The sequence below is a fragment of the Cydia pomonella genome, chromosome 9 (genome assembly GCF_033807575.1).
Source record: "Cydia pomonella isolate Wapato2018A chromosome 9, ilCydPomo1, whole genome shotgun sequence".
In the NCBI taxonomy this organism is placed as follows: domain Eukaryota; kingdom Metazoa; phylum Arthropoda; class Insecta; order Lepidoptera; family Tortricidae; genus Cydia; species Cydia pomonella.
Genome location: NC_084711.1, coordinates 18660326 through 18679871, shown reverse-complemented (window position 1 = coordinate 18679871; position 19546 = coordinate 18660326). Strand labels below are relative to the sequence as shown.

Genomic DNA, 19546 nt, shown 5'->3' with positions numbered 1-19546 from the left:
TAGAAGCAAAGAGAAGAGAAGGTTCGATACAGACGATCCCTGCGCCACGCCCATTTGCGCTCCCAATGGATCTGATCTCGCCTTCCCCCCATCACCGACAACGACTTGCGATCTATTTTGCAGGAGGCTTTTAAATAGAGATATATAATAAGAGATATTCAAACGTTATCTTAAACGTAAAAGGTGTTCAGGTGTGAAATGTATGTAAATTACCCAATAGAATAGTACTCGGGTAAAGGAAGTTACTAAAGAATTGTACACACATATAACATATTTTTAAACATATCAAACGATTATGATATGAATTGGATGATGAAATCGGTAAATTGAAGCAAAAATGTAATACAACATCAACTTTGAATCATGCCTTTTCAATTTTTTTTCTTTTTTTTATACAGGAGGCAAACGAGCAGACGGATAATTATAATACTATAATTAAAGGCCATAATTATAGGTACGAGATTGAAAAGCTTATTTATATCACTATAGTATACAATACTAATTTTGCGAGTCATCTTGAATACAATTTTCCTATGAAACCTGAATAATTAATGAAAATTAGGTAAGTATCACTGTATAATTAATACAAATAAATGGATATGAATATATGAATATCGTAAACAATATAGGAATATTACTCATGAAATAGTCGCGCGTTGATGTCTTTTCCACTAGAGTGCGGTGCCTCGTGATTGGTCAATTTCATCATAGTTGACTTCAGCGTTTGCTTATGAATATTATAGTTGAGTTGGGAACAGGCATACATGAAAAGTACACAATTAAAGTTTTATTACGTGAGTATTTACACTTACAGTTACGAATTTTCACTTAAATTTTTATGCTATTGGCAATTCAGCACTATAAAAGTAATCACTACAACTAATTCCTTACAAAAACGCTCTCACAGTTGACATTTAAGTTGAATTATTATGATACAACTGATTTTTAAGTGAAAATACGAAAAATAGCGGGCGCCGGCTTTACTTTTTTAATTTTTTCTGTTAACGACAGCCATCGTGGCTATGGTAGTTTCATTCAGTCAATAATTGAAAAAACGTTTTAGTGACATATCGTATTATGTACCATTTTATTTATATAATAACAAATAAATATTTTATATATACTATGTAATAATTTTTGAACGTAATAAACGTGTATTGGCGAAATATAAAAAAAAAATATAAAGTTTTTGGACATCCAATCTCTTTGGTGTAGTCGTATGGATTACGGTCAGAAATAAATGTAAAACACCTTTTCAGTACATATGGTGCTACTTTTCCGCACTAGTGCGTAAATTAGCATATTATGTAACTATATCGAAACTTTAAAGAGCCATATGTACTGAAAAACGCTGTACGATACACGTGCGAATAGGTAATTGGCAACTCGTGTCGATTTAAAACAATCCCTTCGGTCGTGTTTTAATTTATTGCCACTCGTTACGAATTTACTACTTTTCGCACTTGTATCGTAAATAATAAATAAATAATAATAATAAATAAATAAATATTATAGGACATTATTACACAATAATAAATAAATAACTATTTTAATACAGTTGCTCAAAACGTGACACTTTACGTAGCTGTTTAGTATTCGCAAAGTTGGTTTTTGCGTACTGGTGTTGAGGAAAAGGTCTTTGAAATAATGAAACACCAAGAGATTGTTTAATGTTTACCCTTTCTCTAATGCAAAAATATCGAAGTATACCTAATAGGGGAAATTGACAAAATCAAAAAAATATTCGAAAGTTTTATGGTTTTTAATGTATTTGACAATTCAGTCATTATTAATATATATAAAAAAAATCAGCCGGCCCTTATTTAATGCAAAGCACTACTCCATAATTTCAGACCTTTGACATGGGCTAGCAGTTGTACATGGAACATATTTTTTAAACCGTGGTTAAATTCATAAAAAGTTTTTTTTTATACTACGTCGGTGGCAAACAAGCATACGGCCCGCCTGATGGTAAGCAGTCTCCGTAGCCTATGTACGCCTGCAACTCCAGAGGAGTCACATGCGCGTTGCCGACCCTAACCCCGCCCCCCCTCGTTGAGCTCTGGCAACCTTACTCACCGACAGGAACACAACACTATGAGTAGGGTCTAGTGTTATTTGGCTGCTGTTTTCTGTAAGATGGAGGTACTAAGAGAGATGTGGAGGAGGTGGAAGTGGAGGTGTAAGTTTCAGATTTATGCCATAACATGGTTATTTTACGTACTAAAGACAATTTCCTTTTTCTAATTCTAGATCCTCCTCCCTCCTCCTTGTATCATGTTCCTTATTGCTGAGGGTCGTGGTCTCCACGAATTATTTTCTAGACTGACGTCTTCTACTTGTTGCGAATACTTAATTCTAGATACAATAAATGAATTCCAGCGGCGGTATCATGGTCGCATTTTTATCACTTGTCATGTCATGCGTCACTTTCGCACTTACCTATTTGTTAGAACGTGACAGACATGATGACAGATGATAAAAAACCGACCATCTTAGCCCGGCAGGGTGACATAATAATAACGGCCATCATATACATATTAATTTTTCATTTCCCATGCTCTGAAAGTGGGTCGTTGTTGTTCTAAAAAGTGTGCAGAAAATGATACGTTTCGGCTCTAGAGCACTGTAATCTCTAAGTACGTTTTTCTTTTTTTTTACGATAAACAATAAAAAAAATGCTTTAAATGGATTTGTTGTACAATTTCCTTTGTAATAATGAACTCCCCATTCCATAAATAACGATATTTTTACCTAAATTGTTAATACCCTCAAGAAATAGTACTGAAGTTTATACTTAAATTAATTTTTATCAAGGAGTAACGTCTGCGAATGATGCTATTAAGCTTAGAATAAATTTAAAATAAAAAAAAATTACTGTCCTGGGCGGGACTTGAACTCACGGCCTCTGGATCGATACTCCAGCGCTCTGCCATCTGAGCCACCAAGACCTCATCCACAGGCAGCAAATTTTCCACCATATATTAATAGCATCGTTCGCAGACGTTTCTGCTTGTTATCTTTACTGGTGAATTTCCAATATGACTTGGAACTCCGGTAGCCGTCTAAGAAGTGTAACGTTCTTATGGTAGATGTCGCTAGGGTCCCCTAGACCATATGGTGGAAAATTTGCTGCCTATGGATAAGGTCTTGGTGGCTCAGATGGCAGAGCGTTGGAGTATCGATCCAGAGGCCGTGAGTTCAAGTCTAGCCCAGGACAGTAATTTGTCCACTTTTAAATTTATTCTAAGTTTATACTTGGCCGTGTTTTTTTGAATGCATGCAAAAGTATAGTGTTTAACTCGGGTGAAAGGCACCATTTCAGTCTCAGTCTCAACCATTTCAACAGTGTGTACGCTCATTACACTACAAAACTTACAATAGGCATATAAGTCCGTACATCAAGGTCTTCTAACACATATATTTAACAACTTCGATACTATATCGATACAGGACCCAATATCAAGTATTACAAGGAAATGTTTCGTAAATTTCTGTTATTTATCTTATTCGTGATGGCTATCGTTTTATCGGTTAGTGTAAATATTTATATTGTTACGTCTATTTTCTGAAATTAAATCATCTGTGTTGTAATATTGAACAAGTCCTGAGTAAATATAAGATGTAATAAGGAAAAACGGTAATATAACATTATATCTCAGCTACGAATAATAGGGAATATGTTCAATAGTAGGTATGTAATGTAGATGTCCTTGAAATTAATCACTTTTTCGCAAAAATTGAGCTCACTGTTCGTTCTATCTGAGTCTGCTCACGAAACCATAACATACACGGAATCAGTCGCGCAGCACTTCGTTAACTACATCTACCATTTCCTTAGGTCTGTATTCAGACAAAAATATTGGCCACTTGAATAAGTTATAATTTTAGAAAAAGAACGTCATATTTCCGCAAATAATGCGTAAATAAGCTGGTTCGCTGGTTCATTAAAGTTCATGTATTAAGTTGAGGGCTGACAACAAGGAATATTTTATTAGACATTTTTATTCGTTATTATTCCCTTTTTTATGTGTATAAAACTTTATTAAATTAATTTAAAATTATAGTCTCTAGTGACGATTAACTTTGTAGCGGGATTTATGGCTAGACTAGGTAGAAAAGTAGAAAGTAGTGAAGTAATAAACTTTGTGATAAGACTGGTAAGTAACTACATATATAATACAATATATGTTTATTTCAGGTGGTCAACGCACTTCCTGCACCTCAAATCTTCGTGGTTGATGGTTGTAAGTTGAACAGGACTATTATATTCATTATGTACATAGAACATGGTTAGAACTTGACTTTCTTTGAGTCTTACACTATTTAACTTAAAAAGCTCGTGATCTCGATCAGTTATTCGAGACTGCGCTGAGTAATTTGAGTAATTTTGTTAAGTCATTTTCAGAGTTCTGTACCAAAAAGGTACAAAACGTACCCTTATGGTGCGACTCTGTCCATAATAAAGAGGGGGCAAAATTTCAAAGTCTACTTACTATATCAAGTGGGGTATCATTTGGACGAACTCAAATTGAACATTTATAATCATACTATCTTGATAACTTTTTTTAACTATCAATAAGCATTTTCTAATTTTATTTGCAATTTAAACACCTTTCCGGGTGTTTATTATACTTGAAATTTCTATAATATTACAATAAAAACCCGTTCTCTCAAATAAAATAAAAAATATTGAAATAACCCCAAGAAACCAACATATACACACAGGTCGTTAGTTACAAATTAGTTAGCCAATTTACCTTTACTGTTCACAAGTATGCTTACCCTTTCGTGTTTATTGTTGGATGAGATAATTGAAAGTTTATACGAAACCCTCGGTGCGCGAGTTCGGACTCGCACTTGACCGGTTTTCATTTTAGAATGCTTTCTTAAGATATGGTTTAGTTAGATATATGGACGACGGTTTCAGTTACTCATAATAATCTGCTAAAACTATTTCTTTTCAGTTGACGAGAAGGACACAGAAATGAGCGCATGACGGTTTTGGGAAATATTGAAACGAGCTTCGCAAAATTAAACATGGCTCACACTGGAACGGCCCGGACTCGGGCCGTTCTAGCGTGAGTCATCCTTTATACGTTGTTGAAGGTACTAAAACGATCTAATTGGCTTAATAAATTACTTATTTTATTTATTTGTTTCAGTTTCTCTACGATATACCTCCAATTTCCCTTTTAGCGAACTAGGTCCAATAATTAAAATTCAGTTTCGTTGTCGGAAAATATATAAGGTAGTAACAAATTAGCTGCCAATATTTTTAGAGCTGATAGCACTTCTTCTTATATTTAAGTATGAAACATACTTATATATCCATAAATTACATAGAGTAACATTTTATTATGATTCTGTGCTCTGTGGTATTATTGAGAATTATATTGTTATTCCTATTTATTCATTTTATATCTCATTTTAGCTTTTTTACAATATGAATATAAAAGTAAAATATAAAAACAATATTTACATTATAAAAAAACCTAACCTGCGGGGCGCGGGGCAAGGCCCAAACTGCCGGCGGTCAGGGTCGCAGAGAGAGAAACCGATGGACCCTTGAGTCACCTAACGAGAGTCACTCAAAGTGTTGGTCGAAACTTTTTGTTATGAGCTCGTTCGCTGAAACGACTATCAGGACAATGATCGTCGAGTCAACGTCCCACTTGGCGGTTATCTCATGAGTCACGTCTGGGTACTTACTGGACTTACCTTCTCGGCTTTCATGGGATTCTCATCATTAGGGATGGTGACGTCGACGAGCATGGCCCGGATCTGCGATCGATCTACCAGCACTATGTCAGGCTTATTGGCTACATTAGTTCTGTCAGCGATGAGGTCTCAATCTTGATTCCAATAGAGCATGGCACATTTTCGAGAACTGGCGCAGGGTGAGTACTTGTAATATGGAACTACGCGGTCCACAATGCCGTATAATAGAGCAAGTTGCTGGTGAACAATCCTGGCTACGAGATTATCAGGCTTAGGCAGTTATGGATCTCATCCAGATCTAATTCGTGGTTTGTTATTAAAATCATAATATGCCTCTATATCTGTGCAAGTACGTGCCGTTAGCAAAATGAGAACAACCAAAGATGATATGCCTGAGTGACTCCCCGGGACGGCGGCATGCCCGACAAATGTCGACCGTACCGTCCTTCAGGATATATATATGAATACACTGGCGGCTTATAGCTGATACGCGCACATCAATGGATGAATGACTGATGGATTGAAATAAACGCTTATATAAGGTTGCAAAAGCATTTATTAGATACGTGCTAACGTAATACTGTTTACTCATGAGAGCGTAGTATTGACATCCTTAAAAATAAATAAAATATTTTGCTGTTTGGATGGTATAAACCAGGCCCGGATTTTTATATGTACATAACTTAATGATTATGAATTTATCAAAACGCATATGTTAAAGTTTTAGTTAAACACAAGTTACAAAGCTTGTTAGTTATCTGGTTATCTCATTATTAAATAATTACGTTAATGATACATGCCTTAAAAAGAAAAACTAAAATTAATCGAAACTATAATAGATTAGTTGCTATTTTTATTTTGTAACTACCTAGTTTTAGAGACGTTTAAGGTATCCTAGTAAAAATCCAAAAAAAAATGCTTTCCTGTTTTAATTCTTTGAATAAAAACAGAAAATTGTTATCTTTATCTGTTATCCGTTACCTGTTCAAGAATCAGCTGTGTCTCTGTGTATGTTTATCGTTGCCAAATAAAATAAATTGTATAAAATCTTATCAAGGTGTTTCATTAAAATAATCTTATGTTAAAAAACAATGACATGTAGGTACAGTAAGTAAACAATTCCACAAATCGGTTAGTTGAGTTAATATTTTTATCGATATTATTACCTGCCTACAGGCCGATTCGAACGTATACTGACATCAGAATTATATTTGTTCTCCTCATGATATTTGGTGATATTTGTCGAGACGTTCTATAAACCTTCAATTGGCGGCAGCGAAAACGTGGTCAAGTGGTGGGTACCGTCGGGTGGTAGGCGCGGATTGAGAAAATATTACAAATTCAACTATTTAAGCTTATATATATATTAAAACATATATTGAAGCATAAATTGCCAGAATCATAGTAAATGGTCGTATACGATTGTGTTGCTAGCTAAATGTAGCTTCCCAGGGGATACAACTACATTCATTGAACCAAAAATAAACTTATTAAACTGTAACTGTTATAAGTTATTAATTGCGTCGCTTATCTTCAAACTCGGATCGGAACTGCTGTCGCCATCCGAATGTTCCCTGTCACCGATAGATAGCATGCCATTGATATGGAGCATTAGGGCATCCGCTAGCTGGCGCGGTTGCACGGAGCGGGTGAGTGGATTAACGAAACATAGTATGAGCAACACTAGCTGGCGCAGACGTGTGCAGCGGATTTTACCTACAATAGCAAACGAATGCGTGCGCGCGCTCCGTGCACTCGAGCTAGCTAGCAGATGCCCTAAACATTTACGCTATCTATGTCGGGGTGTGTATATAGTCACCTGCAATAATTTACGGGGTGAATATATAAAAATGTATATTCAACTAATATAAATTAGAATTTAATAATCATTTGGTTAAATATTTATATTGTGTGTCATAATATTGCCGGTGTTCCGATAAATCGTGAATTGTTGTTTTGTTTAATATATATATATATTAAAACATATATTGAAGCATAAATTGCCAGAATCAGCATTGAATACTCTATTCTCTCTTCTTCCTCGCATTGTCCCGGCATTTGCCACGGCTCATGGGAGCCTGGGGTCCGCTTGACAACTAATCCCAAGATTTGGCGTAGGCACTAGTTTTTACGAAAGCGACTGCCATCAGACCTTCCAACCCAGTGGATAAACTAGGCCTTGTTGGGATTAGTCCGGTTTCCTCACGATGTTTTCCTTCACCGAAAAGCGACTGGTAAATATCAAATGATATTTCGTACATAAGTTCCGAAAAACTCATTGGTACGAGCCGGGATTTGAACCCGCGACCTCCGGATTGCAAGTCGCACGCTCTTACCGCTAGGCCACCAGCGCTTATATTATTGAATACTCTATTCGAATAGAACAATTAAATGATTGTAATGTTTATGCATTTCGCCACACCTATTCAAACACAGCAACAGTGACCGATTTCCAGTTTCTTTATTAAAAATGACTACCACCACAAAACAAAGTTATGATTGGAAGTAATTGCTATTTAATTTATTTAAGTAAGGCTTAAACTTATAAGGTTAAGTCATAAAAAATAACCTACTATACAATTATATTTACAAAAAGCTCTTTAAAATCAAGACAGAACTCGAACTAGGCGGTCACTCCCGGATTAATGGTCCTTTCCAATAAATTTTATACCAAACGTTATTGTTTTTATTGCTCTATATTATCCTTCTCTAACTTGCTACCTACTTTCGGGTGCTAGAAGAGCGTAAATGTACTTCAAAGCGTTCAATTTTGCCACTAAATACGATAACACCTAACCACTCTCTGGCGGCCGACAGTTTACTGGTTTTCGCATCGACCCGTGAGTGGTGGGCCGCCACTTGAAAGGATAACTAAATTACATGATTCAATTATCATTCTGATGGCCGTTTAGGTACGTTCGAATTGACCTGTTAGTGTTGGTAACAGGATCAGATATTGTTTATAAACTCAGTCATCATGACGTAAACAACAATTCACGATTTATCGGAACACCGGCAATATTATGACACACAATATAAATATTTAACCAAATGATTATTAAATTCTAATTTATATTAGTTGAATATACATTTTTATATATTCACCCCGTAAATTATTGCAGGTGACTATATACACACCCCGACATAGATAGCGTAAATGTTTAGGGCATCTGCTAGCTAGCTCGAGTGCACGGAGCGCGCGCACGCATTCGTGATGGACGAAAGATGATTGTGATCTGTTTTTCCTAGTATGTAATCCTATCATATAATCTGAATTGTACAGTGCTTTGGTCTCGACTGTAATGCTGTATATATATATTAAAATATTAAAAAATATTAAATTAAATTCGTGTGCTATTGTAGGTAAAATCCGCCGCACACGTCTACGCCAACTAGTGTTGCTCATACTATGTTTCGTTAATCCACTCACCCGCTCCGTGCAACCGCGCCAGCTAGCGGACGCCCTAATGCTCCATATCAATGGCATGCTATCTATCGGTGACAGGGAACATTCGGATGACGACAGCAGTTCCGATCCGAGTTTGAAGATAAGCGACTCAATTAATAACTTATAAGAGTTACAGTTTAATAAGTTTATTTTTGGTTCAATGAATGTAGTTGTATCTCCTGGGAAGCTACATTTAGCTATCAACACAATCGTATACGACCATTTACTATGAATTGTGAAATTTTAAAATCCTCACAGAGAATAGACTGAAGCAGGAATTATAATCAACAATAAGCTAATTTTATTAATATTTTCAGGATATTTTTCCTACATCCACATGACCAACATCATGACGAACTACATAGTGTTTTCTATAAATAATTCTTCTCAGGAAATCCATAACTGGAGAGCATTCGTCTTTGCCTAGTCGGGTAGCGTCTTCCATGGTCTCAGGCAGAGATGCGCCGAGAGTTTCGGGGGTAAATAATAGGAGTACACCGGAGACGAATGCCAGGACGCTGAAGAGTACGTTCGGTAGATAGTTCCATACACGATCAGTCTGTAATGATGGCAATTTTATTGTTATGTAGGCTTATAAGAGAAATAAGCTTGCATCGAAATGACGTCTACAAAGTCGGGCGGAAATAATATACACACTGATAATTATTTGTAGGAATTTTTGTAATCTGACAGGACAATGTTTTTTGAACGTTAGCATCAATGTGCCTATATTAAACAAATCCACAATCATCTAAACGATTTTTAAGTGCATATCAACATAGATTGATAAAGCAGGATATCACTCATATCTTAATCTGACACGCTCGAGTAACTATAAAAATCCTCTCTTGGGCTCTCCTACCATAAGGTTTAGGTAGTTCAGTAGCTCTTAAGGTTTACTTTAGTCCCAGAACATCAGTTACTGGTACTTCGACCATATAAATATAAGTAGGCTAAGAGTGCTCAGTCCATAGGTATATAGGCAAAGATCAATTTATAATAAGATTTAAACGAACTTTGCGAAAACTTATTTAAGTTAAGATATAGGCTTAGTACTAAGACGAAAGCATCTTTAAAACTTAACAATAACTTATTATTGAGTAAAAAAGCTATATACATACATATGTATGGAGTGAGAACTCCAAGCAGCCTTATATTGTCTTATGATTTATGATCCCATATAATAGAAAATATATTGGTTTCATTGTCTCCGTTTCATTTTGCAGGATTCTCGCCTTCAGTTATTTTCTTTAAAGTTTTGTCTGATAAAACTCTTCTCTATGCTTTGACTTACCAAAGCGGGTATCAGCAGCGCGGTGAAGCCACCACATCTGGCAAATATGGAAGTAAATCCCGTCAGCCGACTGCGATAACTTGTAGGGAACAACTCGGCTTTGTACACAACTATCGTACTTGAGATGGCTGCCGCACAGAATTTTGTGAGCAGGTATAAGGCCAATTGTATCCCGTGGGAACCTGAAATCATTAATAATCAAGAAACACCAAATATTTCTCATTTTATTTTGAAAGCAAATATAGATCTAGTTAAATTAGATTTATCATTGACATATATCTAAGGACGGGCCTTCAGCCAATAAGAATAGGGCCAGTAAAGCGGTATTGTGCACACGTATTCGAGCCAATCGTGCAGTCTAACGCCACAAGGCGATTGGTTGATGAGTTTGAATCATGCACGCCACTAGTTGCGTTAGACTGCAGGATTGGCTCGAATTCGTGAGTGACACCGCTGAAGCTGAAGTAGCACCATTCTTAGTGCCGCTAGTGTGGGGCGGTATTAAATAGAAATACATCTGAGACACATAGGACTAATCAGAGCCAAGTCGTGCCACTCTGGTTATAGCCAAATAGGGACCTAGGTGTTCAGTCGATGCTGTAACTGTATATTCCAGACCATTATATCGGAGTATATATTATTATATATATGTTAAAATTCGAAAATAATATAAATATATCACATTTTCAAAATTTATTTGAAAACTCACCTTTTGGTATGAAAATGTTTATCAATTGACAAAATCCACTAACCCAGAATAAACAAAAAAAGAAACTTCTTCTGCCAATTTTGTCGTTTAAAAAGGTAGCAGTCCATAATCCTGGTATCGCAACAACAGCTACCATGCAGAAATTCACATACTTGTTTCCAGAAATGCTCACGGAAGATATAGCCAAGCCTTTCGTCATAAATGCGGATGACAGAGAGCAAACTGACATGGCTATACAATTTACAAGTATTGTCTTATGTTTCCACATCATATAAAATAGATTGGTTCCATTGTCTCCCTTTGAATTTGCAGAGTTCACGCCTTCAGTTATTTTCTTTAAAGTGTTGTCTGATAAAACTCTTCCATTCATTTTAGATGCTTTTAGCAAGATAGTTTTAGCTTCTTCATAGCGTTTCTTGCTTATCAACCACCGTACAGATTCCGGCGCAATCCAGAAATAGAAAATGCTGACTGACATTGGTAGATAAAGCATGAGAATGAGGTCTCGCCAGTAAGGCTGTGTCCACGCTAGCAGTCCTTTTACTACTGCACCTAGGCAGTTACAGCTGGTGAGTATGCTCACAGCAGCCATGCGGCGTGTGGGGCTGACCAGTTCCAGCGCTGGAAATAAAAACAAGATCAACTACTTTTAAGCACACCCTTGAAATACCATGACAAATGTATTGTATTTAATATTGCATCATAAAACACCCACTCCTTCTGGGGTATTGGTAAGACCTTCGCCGGTAACTTCGTTCAATAAATGTTTGGATGTTCAAAGAATAATACTGTGTGGAGTTTTTTAAATAAATTAGAATTTAATAACGTAAATTCATACCTAATGTATGACAGCACGATAGACAACCTGATCCAAAAGCACTCCCCAAAAATCCAATCAAAATGAAGACAGTATAAGAGTTAGCCCAGTAGCGAGCAGCGTTGATCCAAGCCATGTTGAAAGCTGTGATGGAAAGGGCGAAGCGACGTCCCCATCGGTCTGACACGAAGCCAGCTACTGGTAAAGATACAGTCATGCCGAGGAGCGGCATGAAACCGAATAGAAACCAACGCCATTCATCGCACGCCAGGTTGAACTGGAATTAAAAGAAATTGATGTTAGAGTAAAAGTTCGGGTTCGGGATCCGAGAAAAGGACTTATGTATTGACGACTCAAGCATTTAATATTAATATATTTACGAATAAATGAAATGAAATGACATGAAATGAAATAGCATGTTATCATTGATTAAAGTAAAAGTAACAGTTAATCTAAACACTTTATCTATATTAACGTTATGAGGGGATTTACCAAACAACGGGGACAGCTCACTGTTATTATAATTCGTTTATATGTAGGTACGGGATAGACCGTTGAATAGGCTATTCAGAAAAAAATATCATAAGCATGTTTAATCGGCACTTCTGTTATTAATTAGCCATGTACCTTTAAAATTCACGTTTAGGATTTTCAGCCTTTAAAAAAATCGTAATAATCATAGCCCAGTTCGACTTAAGGATCGGTATCGATCGATAGAAAGTAAATCCTAAATACAAATCTATGGAGTAAATGTTATTTATTAAGACCGCTAATCCTTTCATTTTCTATTTTCAAACCTCTTGCATTTAATCTTATTGATATCAGACGTTGTTTGAATCAAAATGCGATTAGGAGAAATAACTTTTATTGAAAGCTAAATTATTTTATTACGCTAGTACATTCAGTTATAGCACAGAACGCAATAGGCCCTTGACAGCGCATCATAGACACAACTCTTCTCAAATGTTGCAAGCAACAAATATTAAACATAAAGTTTACAGCTATGTTGAGACTTGTCTCGAACATAATTGGGCCGGGCAAGGTGAGCTAATTTACATTAGGTAGAGATCGAAAACAACAATTTAACAAGATATATACAATATTTCGTCAGGAGATAAGGGACACAGCTTTGTATTAGGTCTGACATACAATTTGTCACATTTCAACAAATTTTTCAATTCAATTTGTACTGTTTGAAATACTACCAGATTGGTTTATCTTGCCACCAACAACATAGCCAAATAAGGTGCTTTGCAAGACAAGTCCTTCAGGCAATTTGATACAATCATTTAATAATGAATTAAAATAAATATCACTTGCTAGTAGCAATGAAATTTCTGATGGTTCATTAAAGTTTTCATCAGAAAGTTTGACATGGCTTGGAAACTTTAGTGCTGAACAATCAACATATTGTGGTGGCAAATGTACCGTTACATCTTTTACAACATGACAGCTAACTTTAAATTTAACATCTTGATATTGACAAGACTCCACAGTAATAATTACTGACCTATCCATAATGATGGTCTGTTTAGCTACACCAATTATATTTTCACATTCTGCCACAGTGGAGAAACCCAGCCTTTCTACAAGAGAAGTTGTGGCAAAGGATTCACTTGAGCCAGTGTCAAGCAATGCACGGCAGTAAACATCACGGCCAAATTTATCAACAATTTTAACTTTAATTGTGGGTAATACCTTTTTATTAGATGTTTTCTTGACACATGTCAAAACAATAGATGCTGCCACTGGTTGATTGGCACCTCCAGCATCCTCTGTATGCAAAAGGGTATTATGATGACCCTTACATAACTTACATTTGAACTTGTACTTGCAAGGTTTATCTGAGTGAGGGTTTATACAAACTGCACACATCTCATTCTCCTGCACAAAGGCCAAGCGGTCCTCGACGGAGGCTTCCTGAAATTTCACACAATTATAGATTGCATGGCCAGGTTTAGTACAAAATTTACAACCAGGTAATGATGCTACAACATTAGCAACCTTGGGGTAAGATTTAAATTTAGAAGTACCTACATTATCATTTAGGATACTCTTTTGAGGCAAACTATCCTCTAGCGCCATAGCACGCCTTTCTAAAAATGCAATAAACTCCGACATCGTTGGAAGAGTTTGTGGGTCTCTCTCTAAATGGAAGGCCCGGCTAGTATATTGATCTAGCTTTCTGGATAATATAGAAATGAGCAACATATCCCATTTATCAACAGGTTCCTTTAAGTTTCTAAGTGCATACAGATGCTGCTGCACTTGTGATACAAATGACCTTATAGAGGCCGCAGTTCCCTTAGCCATGCATGGGATGTCTAAGATAACATATATATGGCTTATGATTAGCCTAACATTATTGTCATATCGCTTTTTTAACAACTCTAATGCCTCCATATATGAGACATTGACTAAAGGCAAATTTACAATGACAGATAGTGCTTCATCAGACAAAAACTTTCTTAGGTAAAACAACTTCTGTACATCTGATAATGTTTTGTTTTTATCAATCACTGCTATGAACATTTCATAAAAGGGTTTGAATAGGGTAACATCCTCACCATTGTACACTGGTATGTCAACATGGGGTAACTTTGAAGAAGAGACACCAGCAGCTTGAACTGTATCTGACCCTCTTAGAGACCTGAGAGCCTCATTAATCTTCGCTATTGTGTTAAAGTAGCGGTCCTCAAAGTCACCTGCATCCTCTGTGTCCTTGTCATCAAGGCTCAATATGTCCAGTTGGATTCCCTCGTAATCTTTGAGGGAAGAGGCTAGCTTCTCTTTTCGAGCCTCCAAAGTATCAAGAGAGGCGGAATTTAAGGTATTGGGGTCGTTGACAAACTGCTCGATGCGAGTCATAGTTGCCTTGACTTGGCCGCGCATTATTTTTAACTTCTTGAGCTCCGCCATTGTCGTATTTCACGAAACAAACGCTCAATACTATTTAAGCACAAACCCGCACTTTGATAAAACAACTTTGTTAATAATCGCAGCTGAAATATGTATATAAACACTTGCAAAAGTTGCAAAGCCCGTGAAGAAAATTCCAATTTAGCAGACGTCACTTTTGACAGCCAAAAGTCACTTTTACCGCCAACTCTGTCAAAGGCACGCACCGACCGATGATCCGTACTACCAACCTTACAATCTAGTCCCACCTGAGTTGACAAGCTTGTCAAAGTATTCTCGTTGTACCGCTCAAATAAATCCGCCGGTACTTGCACAAAATTCCTTTGTGCCGACGAACGGGAACTTTCCTAATGATTGTTGCAGCACGGAGTTAAACGATTTCAGGATAATATCAACCGAAATCACGATGATAAATTCGCCCAAACAATGGGTTGGGCGAGGTTGCGGCGGGCGGCGACAAGATATAGCAAGTCACCTTCGCCCAGCCAGCAAACGAAATACGTAGTAAAACCACGGAATCACTGATTCTAAACTTTTTAAAAAGCTCGAAGGACCAAAAATCGCATGTTTGAATCAAAATGCGATTAGGAGAAATAACTTTTATTGAAAGCTAAATTATTTTATTACGCTAGTACATTCAGTTATAGCACAGAACGCAATAGGCCCTTGACAGCGCATCATAGACACAACTCTTCTCAAATGTTGCAAGCAACAAATATTAAACATAAAGTTTACAGCTATGTTGAGACTTGTCTCGAACAGACGTCTGATATTGACTGAAGTCATAATGAAAACGACATACAACAATTTCAGTTTATGTTATTGTAACATTTAGTAATTACATAATGGTGCTGTATTGCGTCATAATTATATCGACATCGACCAATATTAAGTTTCATTTGTCCTCGCTCTTTTAAAACGTCAAACCAAATTGTACCCGTCGTACCGGGATATGATAAAAAGAAAACCAAATACTTACTTCGTAAACTGCGGAATTTTGATATTGATAAACGTAGTCGCTGCATTTCACTGTGGTACTTCTGTCAAACAAGTTTGAAGGACATTCGGCAGACACGTTCCACAAATGATCGGAAGACGCATATCGATGGCAATTGTCAAATGCGTCACCAAACGGTGGTATTGCATTTTCAAGCCAAGGTTGTGAAAAACTGGACAGGGCGTTTTCTTCGCATTCTTGGATTTTACATCTGAAATAATAAATATTATAATGACAACGATCATGCATGATTCTACGAGTAGTAGGTAAGCCGAGACGACGTTCAAGGAATTTGTTTCTTTTTGTTGTTGTCGTACCTTATCTCAATGGTCATTATGAAAGCCGCAAGAGATCAAATTCCTTGACCGTACAAGAGGGGTTTACTTTTCGTTTGCCAAAAAGGTCTAAAAGCAAAATACGGAGGATAATTTATTACGTCCAGAAATTAGCTATAACTATATTGTTATATTGCATTGAATCTCTAAACATCCTACATATTTTTACACATGACAACTACCTAGACAATTGTTTATCGAAGAATTATTGAATGAAATCGTGTATAACGTGATATGACGTAATGAAGTTCCTAGGGAATGTCTACACAATACAACAGAGGTTATTTTCTATAAATAGTAAACTACTTGCCTAGTTTTCAGTCTTTCGGCAAAGAAAATAAAATCATTCGCTGTTAATCCAAAAAAGAAGGCAACCAATCCGCACAGAGCAATGGCATGAACTTGATACTTCCCTTCTCCTATTTCGTCCACCAATATTTTATCCAGGTTAAATTTATCATCCTGTTTATTCGTTTCACTGGATTCATTCGCGTCTGTCATTTTATTTAGATCCGTTCATTACACTTTATTTAACATTATTTTATACAAATATCTCTTTACTTTAGATTAAAGTTGTACCACATCATTTATGACGAAATATATTAATAACTAATAAATTACTAAAAACAGCACTGAATTTAATACTTGTTACGTCTGCCGTAAAACACATAGTTTGACTGACTTAATAACGCGCAGGTGTGCCTTTATTTATTTTACATGATGTAGGTGTACCTACCTATCAGTTAATTAAATTTAAACATGTGCACGATACTGTTTGATTTAAACGTCACAATGGGTTTGCTAAGATAAAATGAGGCAACTATGTAGTACTTGATAGTATACTCATACATATTATGGTTCGGAGATAACCGTATTATAATAGTACATTAAGATACAAGTGAGAAAAATAGGAAATTCGAAATGAGTGGCGATAAATTAAAACACGACCGTAGGGAGGAGGGGCCATACGTACCTACTATAAAAAGTTGAACAATACACGTGCGAAAAGGTAATTCGCAACTCGTGTTGATTTAAAACACTCCCTTTGGTTGTGTTTTAATTTATCGCCACTCGTTGGGAATTTCCTGTTCTTTGCACTTGTATAGTAATGTACTATTACAGTACAGACATATGGTGCTACTTTACCGAACTAGTGAGGTAACTCGCACTATACGTGCGTATGTCGAAAATTTAAAAGGGCCAAATGTACTGCAAAACGTTGTATAGGTACAATACACGTGCGAAAAGGCGAAAAGTAGGAAATTCGCAACTCGTGTCGAGAAAAACGTGATATCTATGTACTAGAGTCGTTAACTTTACTTGTATTGTCCTTAGAAGTGACCTTCTTCTAAAATGTATTTGGCCCAGCTACCCTAATAATGCACCTTAATAAATAAATTAAAATAATTAAAACTGGTATTTGCTCAAGAAAATTATGAACAAAAACTCAAAAATAAAACCAGCACACTTCTCGGAGATTGCCGCTATGATGGATAGGAGCTTTATTTTTACAAATTGAAACGTCCAGGCGAGGGTTTCTTCTCGTGATAATTTATTTGAGCTTCTCTCAAATGTTACCAACAATATTTCATCCGTGTTTGAGCAAGACTTTTAGTACTTACGTAGGAATAACTAAGACGTGGTTTAAATGTGGTAAAAGCATCATCAGGTTTTATTATGTTGTAAGACATGGCGTTTTGACCTGAAAGTTTTTGACTATATTCTGAAAGAGCTTCATTGTTGTTCAAAAAGTGAGCATAAAGTAATACATTTCTGCATTAGAGAATTTTATTTTCCAGGTACGACTTTTTCATTTTATTACGGTAAGCAATTCAAATGGATTTGTTATTCACTTTCCATTCTGATATTTAACTTCCCATTCCATAAATAACGATATTTTTACCTAATTGGTTAATTTAAAGTACCCTCAAGAAATGCTTTAATAATTATACTTCGTCATATAAAAAAAACCGCAGCCAACACTAGGCCCTGCGGTTTTATTGTGGCGTACATAGGCTATGGAGGCTGCTTACAGGCAAGCAGTATGTTTATTTGCCATCGACGTAGTATTTAAAAAAAAACCATTTGTAATCGTTAGTCTTGCAACTCTTATTTCAAACGTATCATCAGCTATAACAAACTATGTAGAATACATATCGCTTTCACAAAAGGCGAAAAGCTAAAATAGAGGGAAAAAATGATATTCCGATTGCCGGCTTCACATTTCTCGCTTAACGACACATCTGTGGTCATATTCTCATCGTTGAGATTGAGTCGACTTCTTGGACCAACTATTTTAATATAGTCTTGAGTAAAAAATACAGTCTCCTTGCGAGGTTAATTATCGAGGCAATGTACTAAGATGATTTAACATTTTCTTTTTTTTTTTGTAATAGGCTGTAAACGAGCAGACGAGCCGCCTGATGGGAAGCAGCCGCCCATGGACAAGAGCAACATCGGAGGAGCTACTTATGCGTTGCCAACCTTTGAGAACCCTAAATACCTGCTTCTTGAAGAACCCGATGTCACAGCGCAAGGGAAACACCTCAGAAGGTAGCCATTCCACAACTTGCATGTTCTGGGCAAAAACGGGCGAGATGCCCGCTTGTTCTTGGTTTGCCACGTAACGTAACGTACGTTGGTTGGGGTTGGTTTTTTTTTAAGTAAGACGTATTGTTGGACCAATATGTGAGCTGAGCGAACACGAGCGCCTTTGAAGCTACCGACAACGGTCGGAAGTGCGGGCGAGCGTTGCAATGGCGGCAAGGCGAGCAGAGTGGACTGTCCACACATTGGCGCTTGCCGCCATTCGCCTGAGTTGGCCGTAAATGTGTAGTACCTATTACGCCGTCCCGATGCCTAATTTGCCTGAAGGACACATTAGTTATGTCGTTGCTTGACTTGCTTGTGTTTTACGCACATCATGTATTTCACAAATAGCCATGAGTCTGAGTCGCCCGTGAACGTAAACCTATTGGAGTATCAACATTGCGCAGGGAACAAAAAATGTTTTATCGTGTCAGGTGTCACGGGAAAGCGCGCTTCGTTTTAGAAATAGTGCACCGAATTATACGGAGCTATGGAATTGTGAATTTGAGAATGGTCATGACTAAAAACTGTAATAATATAAATTCAAGTAGGTATATGGTGTGTGACTTTTATGACTGATTTACCGAAACTGTGATAGGACACAGTTTCGGTAGGACAGAAACCATCTGAGTTCCGACTTCAATATAAATCTTGGGGCTCGAATAAACAAAAAAGTTTGCAAATTACCAAAGGCAGTTTGGAACTCCTAACCAGTAA

General features: G+C 36.7%; 2 protein-coding genes across 4 annotated transcripts; both read right to left on the bottom strand.

The window, feature by feature from the left end:
* Positions 1-9447: 9447 nt before the first annotated feature.
* On the bottom strand, positions 9448-17918 carry LOC133521587 (solute carrier family 22 member 3-like). Of its 3 annotated transcripts, none has more exons than XM_061856625.1 (6): positions 17863-17918; positions 15888-16116; positions 12011-12266; positions 11173-11793; positions 10464-10645; positions 9448-9728 (listed from the first exon to the last, which is right to left on the bottom strand). In XM_061856625.1, the coding sequence occupies exons 1-6, from the start codon at positions 17904-17906 to the stop codon at positions 9483-9485; spliced, it is 1578 nt and encodes a 525-aa protein (XP_061712609.1). In that variant the 5' UTR covers positions 17907-17918; the 3' UTR covers positions 9448-9482. The 3 variants fall into 3 exon arrangements, 2 of the variants coding, with proteins under 2 accessions (XP_061712609.1, XP_061712608.1); XM_061856624.1 differs by lacking the exon at positions 17863-17918 and adding an exon at positions 16551-16992; XR_009799918.1 differs by lacking the exon at positions 17863-17918 and adding an exon at positions 16551-17818 and having other exon boundaries at positions 9591-9728; positions 11216-11793.
* On the bottom strand, positions 12865-15108 carry LOC133521586 (uncharacterized). Its single transcript, XM_061856623.1, has 2 exons — positions 14557-15108; positions 12865-13909 (listed from the first exon to the last, which is right to left on the bottom strand). The coding sequence occupies exons 1-2, from the start codon at positions 14906-14908 to the stop codon at positions 13866-13868; spliced, it is 396 nt and encodes a 131-aa protein (XP_061712607.1). The 5' UTR covers positions 14909-15108; the 3' UTR covers positions 12865-13865.
* Positions 17919-19546: the final 1628 nt, after the last annotated feature.